Source organism: Gymnoscopelus braueri (genome assembly GCF_963280865.1).
Source record: "Gymnoscopelus braueri genome assembly, chromosome: 10".
NCBI lineage: Eukaryota > Metazoa > Chordata > Actinopteri > Myctophiformes > Myctophidae > Gymnoscopelus > Gymnoscopelus braueri.
The window spans coordinates 33,434,875-33,450,469 of record NC_137611.1 but is presented as its reverse complement, the minus strand read 5'-3'; the positions used below and the strand labels follow the sequence as shown (position 1 = coordinate 33,450,469).

General features: G+C 43.3%; 2 protein-coding genes across 2 annotated transcripts; one reads left to right on the top strand and one right to left on the bottom strand.

Annotated features, from left to right (window-relative positions):
• On the top strand, window positions 1–9,036 carry cdc7 (cell division cycle 7 homolog). Its single transcript, XM_080441189.1, has 12 exons — window positions 1–151; window positions 1,088–1,190; window positions 1,308–1,394; window positions 1,888–2,023; window positions 2,662–2,755; window positions 2,886–3,028; window positions 3,735–4,071; window positions 4,299–4,406; window positions 5,642–5,823; window positions 6,194–6,276; window positions 6,593–6,742; window positions 7,346–9,036. The coding sequence occupies exons 2-12, from the start codon at window positions 1,094–1,096 to the stop codon at window positions 7,771–7,773; spliced, it is 1,845 nt and encodes a 614-aa protein (XP_080297315.1). The 5' UTR covers window positions 1–151; window positions 1,088–1,093; the 3' UTR covers window positions 7,774–9,036.
• A 1,044-nt stretch (window positions 9,037–10,080) lies between these two features.
• On the bottom strand, window positions 10,081–13,665 carry LOC308093906 (protein transport protein Sec31A-like; the record flags this gene model as incomplete). The annotated part of the gene is made up of 1 exon (XM_080440302.1): window positions 10,081–13,665. One exon carries the CDS (start codon window positions 13,663–13,665, stop codon window positions 10,081–10,083), a length of 3,585 nt encoding a protein of 1,194 aa, XP_080296428.1.
• Window positions 13,666–15,595: the final 1,930 nt, after the last annotated feature.

The window sequence follows — 15,595 nt, the reverse complement described above, 5'->3', positions numbered from 1 at the left end:
TCTCTGCAGGCAGCGCTCAAACCAGTCCCACAGAACCCTCTCCTACTACAGAGACTTTTACTTATATACTTTTTAACCTTATGTCATGCACTTTTGCGAAGTGTCCATCTGAGCAACGGTTCAACTTAACGATCAAAGACAGGTTGAGACGGTGAGTTCAGTTTATTTGTTTTGCGCCCAGAGACAAGGTGGTCTTATCTTACTAGACTAGCTTAACTAGCCTGTTGCTAGTCTGTTAGCTCTGCTGGTGAAAAGGCATAAACAATTAGATGTGTAACAAAAGATAATTTTGGGGAAAAGCTCGCTAACGTTGGTCGGATTGTTTCTTTTGAACCTTACCAGTGGTGGAAATTAACTAAGTACATTTACTCAAGTACAATGTTGAGGTACTTTTACTTTTTTTTACTGGAGTATTTCCAATTTTCTATACTTTTACTTCTACTCCACTACATCTCAGAGACAAATATTGTACTTTTACTCCACTACAATTATTTGATAACTTTAGTTACTACTTCCTTTGTAGATTTGGATTATTATTACAAAACATACATTAACCACTTCGGCCCTATTTAAACTGTGAATTTTGAAAATAGCCGATCAACAAGCGATGCGACGTGTTGTGTGCTTGTAGATCTGCTATTTTCAACAACAACAAAAAATAAATACATTTTAGACGTATTGTGAAACGGGACATTCTGCATAATGATACTTTTACTTTAGGTACTTTAAGTATATTTTGATGCCAATACTTTTGTACTTTTACTCAAGCAAATTCTTATTACCGGACTTTTACTTGTAACAGAGTGTTTCTACATTGCGGTATTGATACTTTCCTAAAGTATAAAATGTGAGTACCTTTTCCACCACTGTTCCTTACTTATACTTTAGGTCAGACTCAGTATGTTTTGGGTAAACGGTCAGAAAGTTGATGTGGAATGTAACTTCATCACCCAGTAAAAGTTAACTGCACAGTAATCATGGAAAGGGGCATCAGTGTTGGCTGCCTTATTACAGGTATAATGAATGTGCTATTAATGACAGCGTTGATGAATGGACAAGTAGCATTAACGATTTAATTTCTCTTCAGATACACATGTCTCTCAGCATGGAGTTGCCACCTCTTAGCAATGACAGCATCATCACAGAGGGGCGCCTGGTAAAATCTGTTCAAAGAAGAAACAAAATATCAAGTGAGTTGGATTCTTGACACACATTTTACATGCATGTGTATAAAGGATGTGGATGACGAGAGAGAGAGACATTCATGCATGGTGTCATCTTGTCTTTCTTTCCCTCTGTTCCTGTAGGGGATGTGGAGATGGACATCGAGTACCTCTATGAAGTTATACCTCAGCTTGCTAAGGTTTTCCGCATCATCGACAAAATTGGAGAAGGTACGTGTTCTGCATAACGCATACCGGTACTTATGCTACTTATGCAACACGTTGCTAAGTAAGTAAGCCGTGCAGAGTCATGTGGCCCATAGGGCAGGAGCCTATATAGCGACTGTTTCTGTAGCCGCTACAGAAACAGTCGATATATAGGCTCCACGCTACAGTGTAGCGTGAAGCGGCTTGATGTACAAGTATGGATATGACGCTAGTATGTCACAGGGACTTACCCCCTATGCAACGTTGCTGAGTGCCAAGTATGGAGGCATTGGGTCCCATTTCTTTATAGTCTTCTTTGGTATGAACCGGCCGGGGATCGAACCCCAACCTCCCAATCTCAGGGTGGACACTAACCACAAGGCCAGTGCTTACTTTGGGTAAAAATACAGCCGTTTAATACTTTGGCAGTTTTATGTGAGGAAAGAATGTATATTAATGTATTGATGAATGCATTAACTTTTCTAAGCATTGATCATTTGACTTACTGTCATACCAGGTACTTTCAGTTCAGTGTACCTGGGTGAGGCTCAGATGCTGGATGGGAGGAGAGAGAGGTTTGCCCTGAAGCATCTCATCCCTACCAGCCACCCTGTACGCATCGCTGCTGAGCTCCAGTGTCTCACTGTAGCTGGGTGAGTCCCAAATGACCACATATTTAATGTCATTATTATTATTTATTTGTTTATTCTTAATTATGTTTTTTCTTTTCTTTTTTGTCATGAGATTGTGATCAATACATATGATTTATGGTTTCATTGATTTTGGTAAAGCATGCCTCTTTACTATTTGTGAGAAATAAAGTATTTTAATCATTGATACTTTGAATAAAAAAGCATGCAAAAATCCAAATTTATTGCGAGCTTGGTCATAGACTTTCTTCAGGCAATCTTCTCTACATTGCCCCTTTTTTTTGTTGATCGACAGTTCAAGAAATTATTATTACCATCATTGTATTATTATTATTATCTATTATATTAATATAGACAGACACGTATCAGTGTTATCTGCAAACACTGATTTTATATTATTATTATTATTTATTTACTAAGAGTGAATGTTTCTATGGGGACTGACGATTCTGCGTGCAGAGAATAGCTGACCTACACGCTCAAAACGCATCACGGATGCAGCACGTTGTGAGGTTGTAGGTCTGCCATTCTTGTCAGTTCTCAGCATGCGACACCATCACGCGATGTACGGTAGTATAAATTAGGCAATTTAAATAGAGTTTGTACTATGGTCTCATGGTGTCTCATTCGTTCTTTTACAGAGGCAAAGAGAATGTCATGGGTGTGACTTACTGCTTCAGGAAGGAGGATCATGTGGTGATTGTCATGCCCTACATGGAGCACCAAGCCATAGTGGTGAGTTTGACCAAATATCTTTTTTTAGCTAATACATGCTTATTGCTTAGGACCACTAGAATAAAGTTGGTCCAATCCAAAAGTAGATTTTAGAGTAGATAAACTGGAATGTCAAACGAATGTGTTTCAGGAGGTCATCGGGCTGCTGAGCTTTGAGGAAGTGCGCCAGTACATGTACCACCTGCTGAAGGCCTTGAAACACACTCACCAGTTTGGCATCATCCACCGTGACATCAAACCCAACAACTTCCTCTACAACCGCCAGGACCAGACGTGAGTAACTGGTTAAACCTTTGAGATGCACAGATTATACACACAGGTCATCATTACACTGTGCTCTTTACTAGTCAGACTCTCTCTGGTGTCTATAAGGTGTCTCTGCACCCCAGCCCATTTCAGGTCCACCCTGCTTTCTTTGATTGATGGGAGGGATATGCCTCCTTGTTTACAATTCACTTTCCATTTTATAATTTCCATTAGTCATTTCAATATCAAATGTATCTTTTTAACATTTAATTCCTAATGTTCTGATTATCCCTAGTAGTAGAGTAAAAAAATAAAAATAATAATTGGATAAATAAAATGATCCTCCTTAGAGCTTCTTGACCTGTCAGAGCTATATAATGTACTGTATATAAGTAAGGCTGCAACAACTAATCGATTAAAAATCGATTACTAAATTAATCGAATCGAATTACGAATTTGATAATCGATAATCGAAAAAAATCAGCAGCTGAGCAAAATTGTACTTTGTACTTTTTAATTAATTATTCATCTGTATTGTCTTTATTGTTAGATAGAACATGCTAAAACAACCTAAAATCAAAATTATAAGGTAATTGCTAAATAAGTGCGATAATCCGATTAATCGATTAATCGTTAAAATAATCGACCGATTCATCGATTATGGAATTAATCGTTAGTTGCAGCCTTACTAAATCTAGTTTATTATTATAAAGAAGTGCACTTGTATGTCCAGGTATGCGTTGGTGGACTTTGGGTTGGCGCAGGGCACTGCCGACACCCAGGTCGAACTGCTGAAGGTGGTGAAACAGAGGAGCTCCCCGAAGGGTGGCGGTACCACTGGGAAACAAGACACGGCACAGGGCAAGAAGGCACCATCGAGACCCCCAATCACCACTGCCACCACCTCCACCTCACAACCACCCCCTGCACAGCCCGCTCAATGTTCCAAAGCCCCACTTCATTCCACGCCCTCCTCCACCAGCACATCTGCTGTCTCTCCTTCAACCACGGGAAAACCACTGATTAAGAGAACGTCTGTCACTGCCACCTCTCGCACTAAACACACAAAGGTGTCTGCACTCGGTTGATCCAGTTAATCTTACTGTATATAGCTACGTTGGTATTACAGATAACTGTCATTACATTATATACAGTAAAACTTATGTTTTCCGCAACCAGTATAAACAGAATTTTTGCCTCCCCAATTGTATTGTAGAATTTACAAATATTGGAGTAAAAGTGTTCACACGCTACATTCTGTCTCTGAATCTCATCCATCCATGTTTTATTTGTGTAGGATTTGAAAGCATTATGTGATGCCCCGCGGCCTGTGTTTGGAGAGAGAAACCTCAACAGCTGCATTCGAGCTCCCTCCACCACTAAACCAGCTGCCATGAAGGTAGAGGTAAGCAACTTCATAACCATTTTAAAGTATTTTCACTATCAACAAAACCTTTCTGTAAATATTGCAATCTATGTTCTATTGGATCATTTACTTTTTACATAATCTACCATGTTTATGTAGATAATTACCATTTCTCTTGGAATATGTAGCTATACCACAGATACCATTTTTAAATATATCATATTTATTATCCTTTTTATTTTATAGAAATTACACCACCCAAAAAAACAGCAAAACTGAAAATGCAGTTACATTGACAAAGTGGGTGCTCTGACTTAAAGGTAGGGTAAGTGATTTTCTTTGGTTAAAATAAGTGTTAAATAGCTCTATATTGTGATAGTACTCATTGCTATAGAGTGTTTGTTCAGTAAAAGGAGTCTCCTTGTCTCTCCAGCTCTTTATAAAACAGAAAATGCATTTTCGTTTCAGTTTCATTTCCAATTTGATCCAATCAGGATAGAGAACTCAATCAGGATATAGATTAAACAAGTGAAATTGGAAGTGATGACACTAAGAAATGAGCAGGCAAAATTGGAACTAGAACACTATAAAAATGAAGCTTAAAAATGGGTACTTTCTCCTGATTGGCTGAGATTTTGACACCTACCGGAAAATGTATTTTCTGTTTATTAAAGAGCTGGAGAGACGGGGAGACTCCTGTTAGTGAACAAACACTCTATAGCAATGATTACTATCAGAATATAGTGCTTTAACCTTTTAACAAAATACTTTTTGTTTTAACCAAAAAATATCACTTACCCTACCTTTAAGGCCTGATTATAATTTATGCACCAGTGTAGACGTGAGGGTCTGCAGGCATCAGAAGCGTACGCGGTTCTCTGTTCGTACTACAATTTGGTGTCACTCTGCACACATGCACGCGCTGAAGAGCAAGAGCAACACAGGCTGCACTCAATACAAGGCACAACCTAATGACAATCCAGAGGACTTATTTTGTTTTTTATTGTGTAGATTTAACAAGCCTGCCAACGAATATCACTTCAAGTTCAAGTCCTTTATTGTAACACGCTCATACAGGTTTCGGGCTGAAACCTTGCCCATATTTGGAGTCATCATATGTCATAGTTGACTGATATCACAGGCTGGCCACATTAAGTCCCAGATCCATATTTGAGCCACGCCGTTACTTTGGATCCCGAGATCCACGTGATTCGATATTTTTAGAGACACTTGATTCCAAAAATCTTTTTGATTGGTTTCTTGTTCTTGCTTAGTTGGTGAAGCCAGGCAGAACAGAGGACCCAGCCCAACGGAGGTTTGCATCAGCCAGCCGGCGCCCCCTGCCTGCCAAGAGCCAGACTAGCAGTCAGAAACCCCAGAAGACTGCTGGCATCAGCCTGGGCCTAACTTGCAACTGTTACTCAACGGACCGCGTCTGCAACAGCTGCATGTCAAGGTTAAAAAAAAAATATGGACATGATCCATCTTCCAATCTTCCATTGGCATGGTCACTTACAGGCAGTAGTTAATAAATAGGCATAACATTCTGTTACAGGTTTGTTTACACCAATTCTGCAGCAGGCTAGTTAAGTTGTTGTTTTGTATTCCCTTTTGTCCTTTATGAGAAAATGAGACGCATGATAATCACATAAACATAGTGTGCGGTTTGTGCAGATTTTTCAGTTCTCTCCTCTATTAGAAAGCGGACTAATAGTACGTCCTACTTTGGTTTCCTTCTTGACCATCTGGCTTATCTCCCACTGGTTCCTGGCTTGTGTGTTCTTATGATATTCTTCTTCTTTGACTCCCACCCTGTCCTTCACCAGGAAGCAGCAGGTTGCTCCCAGGGCTGGAACCCCAGGCTTTAGAGCACCAGAGGTCCTCACCAAGTGGCCCAACCAGGGGACAGGTTGGTAACTCAAACAACACATATCAACACACATCCCTAATTTGTACACTTGCGGAGTAAATCATTTTAAAGATATGTTTTGGGGCTTTTCTGCCTCTATTTGGATTGTGCAGTGTAGAGTTACAGGATGCAGGGGGAGAGAGAGAGGGAGTGACACGTAGCAAATGAACACTGAGGATTTTACAGTGTAGATTTGGATCCCAGAGATAAAGATGGTATCAAATGCATGGCCTAAAGCATATCACACATGGGGTCCTTGAAATGAAAAAGTTTGAGAATCACTGTTTTACTCATTCTCTGTGTCTCCTCATTGCAGCTATAGACATGTGGTCAGCTGGAGTCATCCTGCTGTCCCTCCTTAGCGGCCGCTACCCGTTCTTCAAAGCCAGCGATGACATGATAGCTCTCACTCAGATAATGACCATACGAGGCTCCCGAGAAACCATCCAGGCAGCTAAGAAATTTGGTGCTTATTATTCAAATGTATTCCAGAATCACCCGTTTCCTGTCTATTGTAATTTATCCTGACAAAGAAGATCACCATATGTTGTCACTGTAGCAACACACACACAGTGAGAAAACAATACAGATAGGCTGTAATGCAAATATTGTAGTAGTTGAAGTAGGGATGCACGGTCGAAATTTTGGCCGATATCAGATTACCAGTTAATTGTATGGTCAAATTGACAATACAGATACCGATATTTCCAGTAGGATGTACTGTACCTTACATCTGTTGTGGAGGACGCACCAAATCTCTGTGTGTTTGGGTGGTGTAGGCATCGGCTTCCCTGATTGGCCAACCCAACTTGTCAGCTTTTTGATTATTAATTTCTAATCAACGGTGCAACAGAGCAATATACCTCGCCTATTGGACTGGTTGCATTATGGCACGACCCAAACCTCTACCAAAGTGTCCTTATGCTTTAAGGTCACTATTGCCGCTACTGATATGATGACCGATTAATCGTGCATCCCTAAGTCGAAGCACATTGCAACATTAATATTTGTTATTACATGCCTTGCCTGTGAATGGCTGAAAACCCTTTGGGTGTAATCTCCCACACAGGTAAGGCGGTGGTGTGTAGCCGGGAACTTCCTCGCCAAGACCTGAGGACACTGTGCGAGACGCTGAGAGGACGGAGACCGTCGCCAGATGATGAAGTCACGCCACGCTCCCAAAATAACAGAGACTCTACTCCCCAACATAATCTCAACAAGGTCCTAGAAGACTTGAAGACTGATGCAAGTTTAACACAACAACAACATCATCATCATCAACCCGAGGATGAAGCCAAAGGCAAGCCTGTTCATCAGCACCTGGAGTCAGAAACCTCCATTCACCCTGCCGATATAGAATGTGAGGACACGAGAGGCTGGGACAGAGTGCCTGATGACGCATACACTCTGCTGGACCGACTGTTGGACCTCAACCCTGCTACCAGGATCACAGCTCCACAGGCCCTGCAGCACCCACTGTTCAAAGACCTATCCTAATCCTTCAGCCTGCAGCACCCACTGTTCAAAGACCTATCCTTAAACCTTCAACTCAAAGTTAAAAACCTCAGGTAAAAAGGGAGTATATTAGATGATGTTCCTGCTAACAATGGGGACACTGTTCCTCTTTGTGGCCTCTCAAATGGCAACCATGCTGCAGGTGATTTCAAGCAGGCGCACAAAAATGCCACAAGGCTCCCAGCGGAACAGGCCCCACCATTGTTTATAGACCTACAATGCAGCTTGGAGGGAGGATCGAAATGGAAGGTTGCATAATCCACCTTAAGAGAAACTATTAAATTGTTCATTTTAAAACAAACTTTAAAACAGCAGTTTTATCCTCACCTAGCTCCCTGTTTTAATGTGACCAAATTACCCACTGACTATTATTAACAAACATTTTAAGTGATAATTTAATCTCATCTGAGAATACAGGGTGTGACTGTACAGGTCCCACTGTTTAGAAACGTATGGCATGTGATGCATGTTTAGTCTAATTGAGTATATCACATTGGAGAGAGGAAGATGGCACATGAGCCGGACTCAACACTATAACCATGGTATGTGTAGATTATTACACACCTAGCACTGAAGAACTTATAAAACCACATTGAATGCAATGCAGCAATAATTATCACCCACAGTTGCAGGCAACGGTGGCATTTTTTGTTCGTACTTCTGTGGTCATTCTGACAGCAACCAGCTGTATCACATCAACTGGACAGAAATCTTAAGAAAACCTGACCAGACGTTCATCATTAAGCATCAACATGTTTTAACAGATCGTTTTATTTTAAAAGTTGTAACATTGGCAGCAAAACCATGGTGGAAAGATCTCATCCACTGACCTTGAGGGCCGCTGTCACGAATTAAGTACGGAAAGCTGTTTACATGATGTTCATTTATCGCCTTACATGGGACTCCCTTAAAACGCCTTGTGAAGACAGCAGCTCCCTCTATTATTTACCTTATTCACATGCCGGCCATTTCACTGTTCTAAATACTCAAGGAGAATTTGTGATAAGAGCAAAAATGGTCTGCTTAACCTGCTCAGGTACAACCACAGTTTGTGACATGGTGTTTATAAGGTATGCCAGAATTTTGTTTCATCATCTTCATCATTACTTGTATGAGACTGTCTGTTCCAATTAAATGGAACAGCCTCTAACTTGAAACTGTGTATTGTTCTCAATCTCACTCGTGTTGTTTATTTATGCTGTTTGTAAATGCTGTTTTTTTAAATAAAATTCCAATGAACCAGAATGAGTGGAGATATTTAATTCTAACATCACAAACAACAGTAATGATTGGCTGTTAACCCATTTAGACCTGAGGTCGATTCTAAAAACGCCTTCTAAATCCTGACCTAAGTTTTCTGAAAAACTTAAAATATTTATTCAAAAATTACAAAAAATCTATGTTGAAGGGGGTTCCCGTCCTGAAAGGTACAGTAGTTACAAAAAGGGGTTCCCGCCCAAAATGGGCTAACAAAATATGTCCTAGTTGAATTCTTGAATATCATACTGGGTGCGGTCCTTAAAGCAGTGCCACTGTGAAATGGTAGCAGTAGTTTACAAAATTTGTACCTACTGTGATTTTAAACTTTATTTGTATTTTTTTGTTACGCCCTCCATTGAATTGTAATCGTTTAGATGTTTGACTGTAAGTTCCAGTTCCAACAAAATTACAAATCAACAGAATTTACACACAAGTCCTTTGAGTTTGTAAGAAAGAAAAAACAGACATCTCTTTCAAAATCTCAAATGTAAGGAACCCATACATACAGAATATAACGTCAATACATAAGGAAAGTTCCTCTAAGCCGCACAAAGACACTCATTCGAATGTGCTAAAAGACAATGTATTATTTCACCATTAATTCAATGGTGACAACCACCATTGAATTAAATTCTGAAAACCACAATGGTACAATTAAATACAATACAAATAGACACAAAAAAAAATCGAAAAGAGATCATATCCATTGATGCATTTAAGGGCTTCATAAAGGATGTAGTGAAGGAGGCCACTATGTTCGAATAGCTTTCTTTAATGTTTATTGTGGATTTATTTTTATATATGGTGATTTTTATTGTTTTATGATCTGTGTTCTATTTCTATATGGCTGCTATGGCCAGATCTCTTGTAAAGAGATTTCTGATCTCAATGGGACTTCCTGGTAAAATAAAGGTAAATAAAATAGCCTAAAAACAAGAGTGTGTAGAGTACATAACATTATTGTATTTGAAATGTTTTTTGTGTGCATGTGCAAGCAACACCATCGTATGACAAAGTATAAATCACGCTTTAGACACCCAGCTTGTTGGCGGTGGTCATGACTATTTTAAGGATGGGCATGAAGCCGGAGATCTCACTGAAGTTGCTGCTGCTGACCACCTGGGTGTGGACCTCCAAACCCCGCTGGTAGTCCTGGCTGGCCACACAGCGTATGATTTCATGCAGTCCACCAAGGACTTGCGGTGAAAGCGACTGCTCTCTCAGCTTGTCGTACAGATAGCCCAGGCGCTTGGGTGCATCATCCAGCTTCCTTCTTGTTTGTGGATTCGCTGCTGCTAGCTGGCACCGCTGCACAAGGCTGTCGAAGGTAGTTCTAAGCACCACGTGTTCAGCAGGGATCTCCTTCTGCTCTACCATCTCTGCTGGCAGCTGCTGGAGGAGCTGTACATTGGGCTCTTGAGGGGCCCCTGGAGTAACCTGGGTGGGGTCATATGGCTGAGGAGCCTCTCCTGGGAGGGGCCTCACAGGGGCAGTAATGGGGGCAGGTGGTGAGTAGTTATCACCGACCTCCATTTCACTGGGCACACCTTGTTGATCATCACAGTGGGAACTCGGCCAAGGAAAGTGCCCTGAGGGAGGTGGAAGGAAAGCAGGAGCAGGGTAGGGATTGCCAGCAGAAGCCCCAGGTCCTCCATGTGGATATCCTGGACCAAGGGATGGGTATGGACCAGCTGCCATGGAAGGTGGTGCGGGGCCCTGGTTGTGCACTGCCAGAGGGTACATGGGGACAGAGGCTCTAGGCTGGGAGCTTGGAGCCATGGGGCTTGACGGCAAGGATGTAGAGGGTATGAAGTCTATTGGTGGTACCCCAGGGCTAGGCATGGGGGCGCAGGATGGAGACTGCAGTGAGGGTCCTAATACATTGGTGGATGGTATAGAAGCATCTGGCAGAGGGAAAAATGTGGATCCGCCCACTGGCTGGGGATGGAATGACTGTTGAGGGACTCCTGGACCCGTTGTGGGATGTTGGGGGTAGGGAAGCTGTAAGCCATGGTGTGGTGCACTAGGGGGGAGTACATTGGAGGAAGGAGGCAGGCCAGGCCCAGTGTTGGCAGGAGCAGATTGTGGAGTAAATACTGGTGGCATAGGAGGTTGCCGAACAGGAGCTATCTGGGAAGGAGGAGCGGGCTGGTTTTGTACTATTTGTGTGGGGGGCTGAGCAACAGGAGTGGGCTGGGCTGGAGACACGTCGACATTGTTGTAGGGGACGGGGGTCTGTTGTCTGACAGGTGCCCCTCCCTGAGCATGGAACAGCCTGTCTTTCAGCATCATGATCCCAGGCTGGTCTGAGTTCTCAGGCAAGTAGGCCATGGCAGTTGCCAGGCTTCCCTCTGCAGCCAGTATACCAGCATAATAAGTTAGTTTTTCTGCCAAGATGGAGCTCTGTACTGTCACTTCAATGTTGTGAAGGTGCTCATACGATTTGCGCAGGACCATCACCTTCTCCACTAGATCCTCTAGGCTGAGGGGGGTAGAGCAGTCCTTCTGCAGAGTGCAGCACTCCACCAGCTTCTCGACATTCCCAGAGCAGATGTAACAAAGACATGCCTGTATGCACCGCTGCTCTGTCCCCTCACCCTCTAAACGCGCTCCAAGAGTATCACACAGGTATGCAAATTCTTCTTCGTGAGCATAGGTCAGGAGAGCTGCAAGGGCCTCTTTCCAATTGTCCAACTCACAGCTCTGCACAATGTGTTTCCAGTTCTGCGTCACCACTGATGATATAAGCATGGAGATGCTGTTCCGCTGCTCGTTCAGGTATCTCTGTTGGGTCCTCTTCAGAAGCGCCTCTCCCCCGCTGATCGACAGCAAGATGGCCTCAGCGTAGCGACTTTCATTCAGACATAGTTCCACAGCTCCCTCAAAGTTGGCCACCAGCAGAGCCTGGCTGATCAGGCCATCAGTATCAGGTGAGACAGGGATCTGGAAGTTGGGACTCTCCTTTGGGATGTTATTGAACAAGTCTAACTGTGAGGCAGAACCAGATGTCCTGATGTCGCCTGTAGCACTGGCCTCCTGCATCTTTTCAGCCAAATCTTTAGCATCCACTCCATGTCTATTGGGCTGTAAATTCTTTCCCAGGCATTTTGAAATCTTTCTATCCAATTCATCTTTGTTGAAACCCAAAAGTCTTAGGAATTTAATGCGGGTTTCATTTTCAAATTTGACCAGAAGGAACTTCCATATGTCCCGATCGGCCTCTGTCGATGCATTTTGAATCTTAGCCTGACAGTAGCTGATGAAGGAGCCCGACTGCAGTGTCGTCTGCAGCTCCATGGAGCGCTGGAGGAACTCTGTCTCCGTGGTCACCTGGCTAACAAATACCTGTTTGGGGACGGGGTGGGGGCGCTGTGCTGGGGCCAGCTTGGGGTTCGCAAACATGATCAACTTTCCACCGAAAGCAAATGAAGCCCCCACTGGCCTGCGGACCCACTTAGGTGGCTTTTGTAGAGGGTGAATAATGGTGGTCTGCCCTGCACATTGCGGAACTTGTAGGGGATGGAGCACCCGTCCTGTCCCAAAGGGGTCCATTGAGTCTAATGAGGATGATAACTTATCAGAAGTACTTAGCTGCTGAGCCTCCAAGCTGCCTCCCATCACAGAGTATACACTGATCCTCCCGTCTAACGAAGCTGCCGACAGCAGAGCTGGGTTCCTGGGGCACCACTGAACATCGAAACACCACTGGTTGGAAGTCGGCAGTTCATAAATGACATCCCCAGTATTCGGATTCCAGCAGAGGATGCGGTTGTCTTTAGCGCTACTGAGAAGGAGTTCCGAGTCCGCTTGGCTCCAGGATATGGACAGAATTCCCCTTGTGTGGTTCTCAAAGACTTTGAGGGGGGATGTGGCAAAGCGCAGATCCCACATCTGCATCACCGGCAGTCGGTCATCTTCAGAGGCCAACACCAACTGTGTTGCCACATCGGGGTGCCACATCATTCCTGAACAGTGCATCCTATTGCTGTGGTCACTGATCTTGATGATGGGCTCATTCTTTCTTAGGTCCCAGACAACCGTCTTGCCACTGCGGTCAGCGGAGGCCAAGATGGGCTGAACCTGCCTGTTCCAGGACACAACACTGATATCTGCCGCAGGCTGTGTCTTTGCTCCTGGCATACTTGGGTTGTTAAAATGGTTGAGATCCCAGATGTATATTTCTGAATCATTGGCTCCTGATGCAAGGAGATTGCTCTTAAAGGGATTGAAGTCAAGTGCTCTGATGGGACCCGTGTGTTTGTCAGACTGTCCCACGACTGCCTCTACTCCAGAAGATATTATGGCTTCTGGGTTATATACCGTTAACGTGCCGTTCTCACTGCCACCCACCAGTCTTCCTCCAGAACCGTCTGCTCCCATTTCAAAATCAGCCCATATGATACTGTGCAGCCTGTTTGAGATTGGTAATGATCCTTTGAGCTTCATGTCCAGAGAGGGATCAGAAAAATCCACCTCAAATATCTCAAGTGCAGCAGTGGTGTTGAAGGAGGCATCAAGCTGGTGAGCTGACGTGCCTAATGCCAGGTAGATGGGATGGTGAGTTGCAGGACTCCACGCCTGGTGGGCTGTCCTCTGAATCTCCTTCAGTTTCATCTTCCTGCACTGATTTTATGTTTGCAAAGTCATAAGAGAAGAATCTGTACTCAAAGCTGCACTAGTGCCAAGGACAGGTTGCTCACTGCACTGCTACCAGCTATATGGGGTCTGATTTTAAGATTAGCTCCCTCCACACTCACATCATCACCATGATGTCACTCGTCAGCCATGCCCAAATACGGAGTCCCGTGTCAGACTTGCCCAGATGTGGAGGCTGGCACTGACGTCCATTGGAACGAAGGCAATGGGGGAGGCAGTGGCTCAGGGGTAGAGTGGCCGGTAGAGCAGCCGGATGGCAACCGCAAGGTTCCCAGTTCGATCCCGGGCTCCCCCAGAGTTAGTGTCGAAGTGTCCATGAGCAAGACGCTGAATCCCTAATTGCTCCCGATGAGCAGGTTGGTGCCTTGCATGGTTTCCTCCGCCATCGGTGTATGAATGTGTGTGTGAATAGGTGAATGTAAATCGCTTTGGATAAAATCGCTATATAAATGCACCATTTATTTTATTTTATATTATTTATTTAATTAAAATGTAAAATGTTAAAGCTTTACTAGCAGACAAGTACAGACAACATTGTAATGTCCAATGTGTACAGTAATACTACAATTTCCAGTGCCCCTAAGTGTCTCTGCACCTCAACCTGCTTGCTTTGATTAAAGGTTTTGCCATGCCTCCTGAATGATTTACGTAATAGATTAAAAAAAAAGAATTAACATGGAAGCAAATGGAAAACGGAGCAAGCGAAAAATACAATATTTTGCTATTTTAGCTACTATAGTTTTTTTGTTTCCATTTTGGCTATTTTCAAATTCATTATAGATGACATTTGTTTTTCCATTTTCCTTTTAATTCCTAATGTTCTGATTATCCCTAGTTGTAAAGTAAAAATTATGTTTTTACTATTTACTTTATATATATTTTTTAGGGTGAAATTATCCTCCATAGGGCTGGACCATTTTTGACCGGTCATACCCACAGTATAGTTTTGTGTTTTGCTTAATTACTTTTTATCAGTTATCAGTTTTTTGGGCGGTGAAACCGCCCCTATATGTGAGGTTTGGATATTTGCACCCCCCAATCCTGCGCTGTGATTGGCCACCAGTGTACCCCCCTAACCCTGCACCGTGATTGGCCAATCACAGTCTATTCAGGACTGTGATTGGCTAGTGAAACATGACACATGTGCATAGCCCTATAAATAGGACTATGCACTTTTATGTTTTTTTTAAAGTTAGGGGTGTACAATGGTTGGTCCACAATATTACTTTTCTTTAAGTGAACTTCCATCACTGTGATGACAACTGTGACCACACCGCCCACTTCACACTGGGTGTGATTTTTGGGCGGTGAAACCATAGATATAGAAACCTAGATACCTCATTGGCCTCTGCAGTTCGTTGGAGCAACTTGTATCGCGGCCGCCATTTTCGCGTAGGCAAACGGACACTCAAAGTGACTACTGGCCAACCACAGCGCTCACAGCGCGTTGACTACAGGCCAATCACAGTGCGTCTTTTCTAAGACCTGTCAGAATCTAGTTGTCCCGCCCCCACCTGCCTCTGATTGGCCTACCGAACGCCCCCTTCTGTGACACACGCGGAAGCTTCAGGGAAGCTCTCCTACGCTAAAATGGCGCCCAAGATACACATGCCTCAGAGCCGAAGGAGGCGTCTACCTATATATGTCTATGGGTGAAACCGCCCCTATAAGTGAGATTTGGAAAAATGTACAAATATCTCGGGCAGTGAAACCACCCCTGAAAGTGAGGTTTGGAAATTTGTACAATTATCCTGCGCTGTGATTGGCCAATCACAATCTATTCAGGACTGTGATTGGCCAGTGTCACATGACACCAGGGACGTGCTGGCCACTGGGAAATTCGGGAAAATTCCAAAAAGTTTTTATAAAACTTTTTTTAGCTCCCGTT

Excerpts from the sequence above, each read along its gene's own strand:
- cdc7 (XM_080441189.1), top strand. The coding sequence starts at position 1,094 with ATGTCTCTCAGCATGGAGTTGCCACCTCTTAGCAATGACAGCATCATC. Across the intron at positions 1,191-1,307 it reads AAGAAGAAACAAAATATCAA|GGGATGTGGAGATGGACATC; the intron begins GTGAGTTGGATT and ends CTGTTCCTGTAG. Across the intron at positions 6,743-7,345 it reads CCAGGCAGCTAAGAAATTTG|GTAAGGCGGTGGTGTGTAGC; the intron begins GTGCTTATTATT and ends TCTCCCACACAG.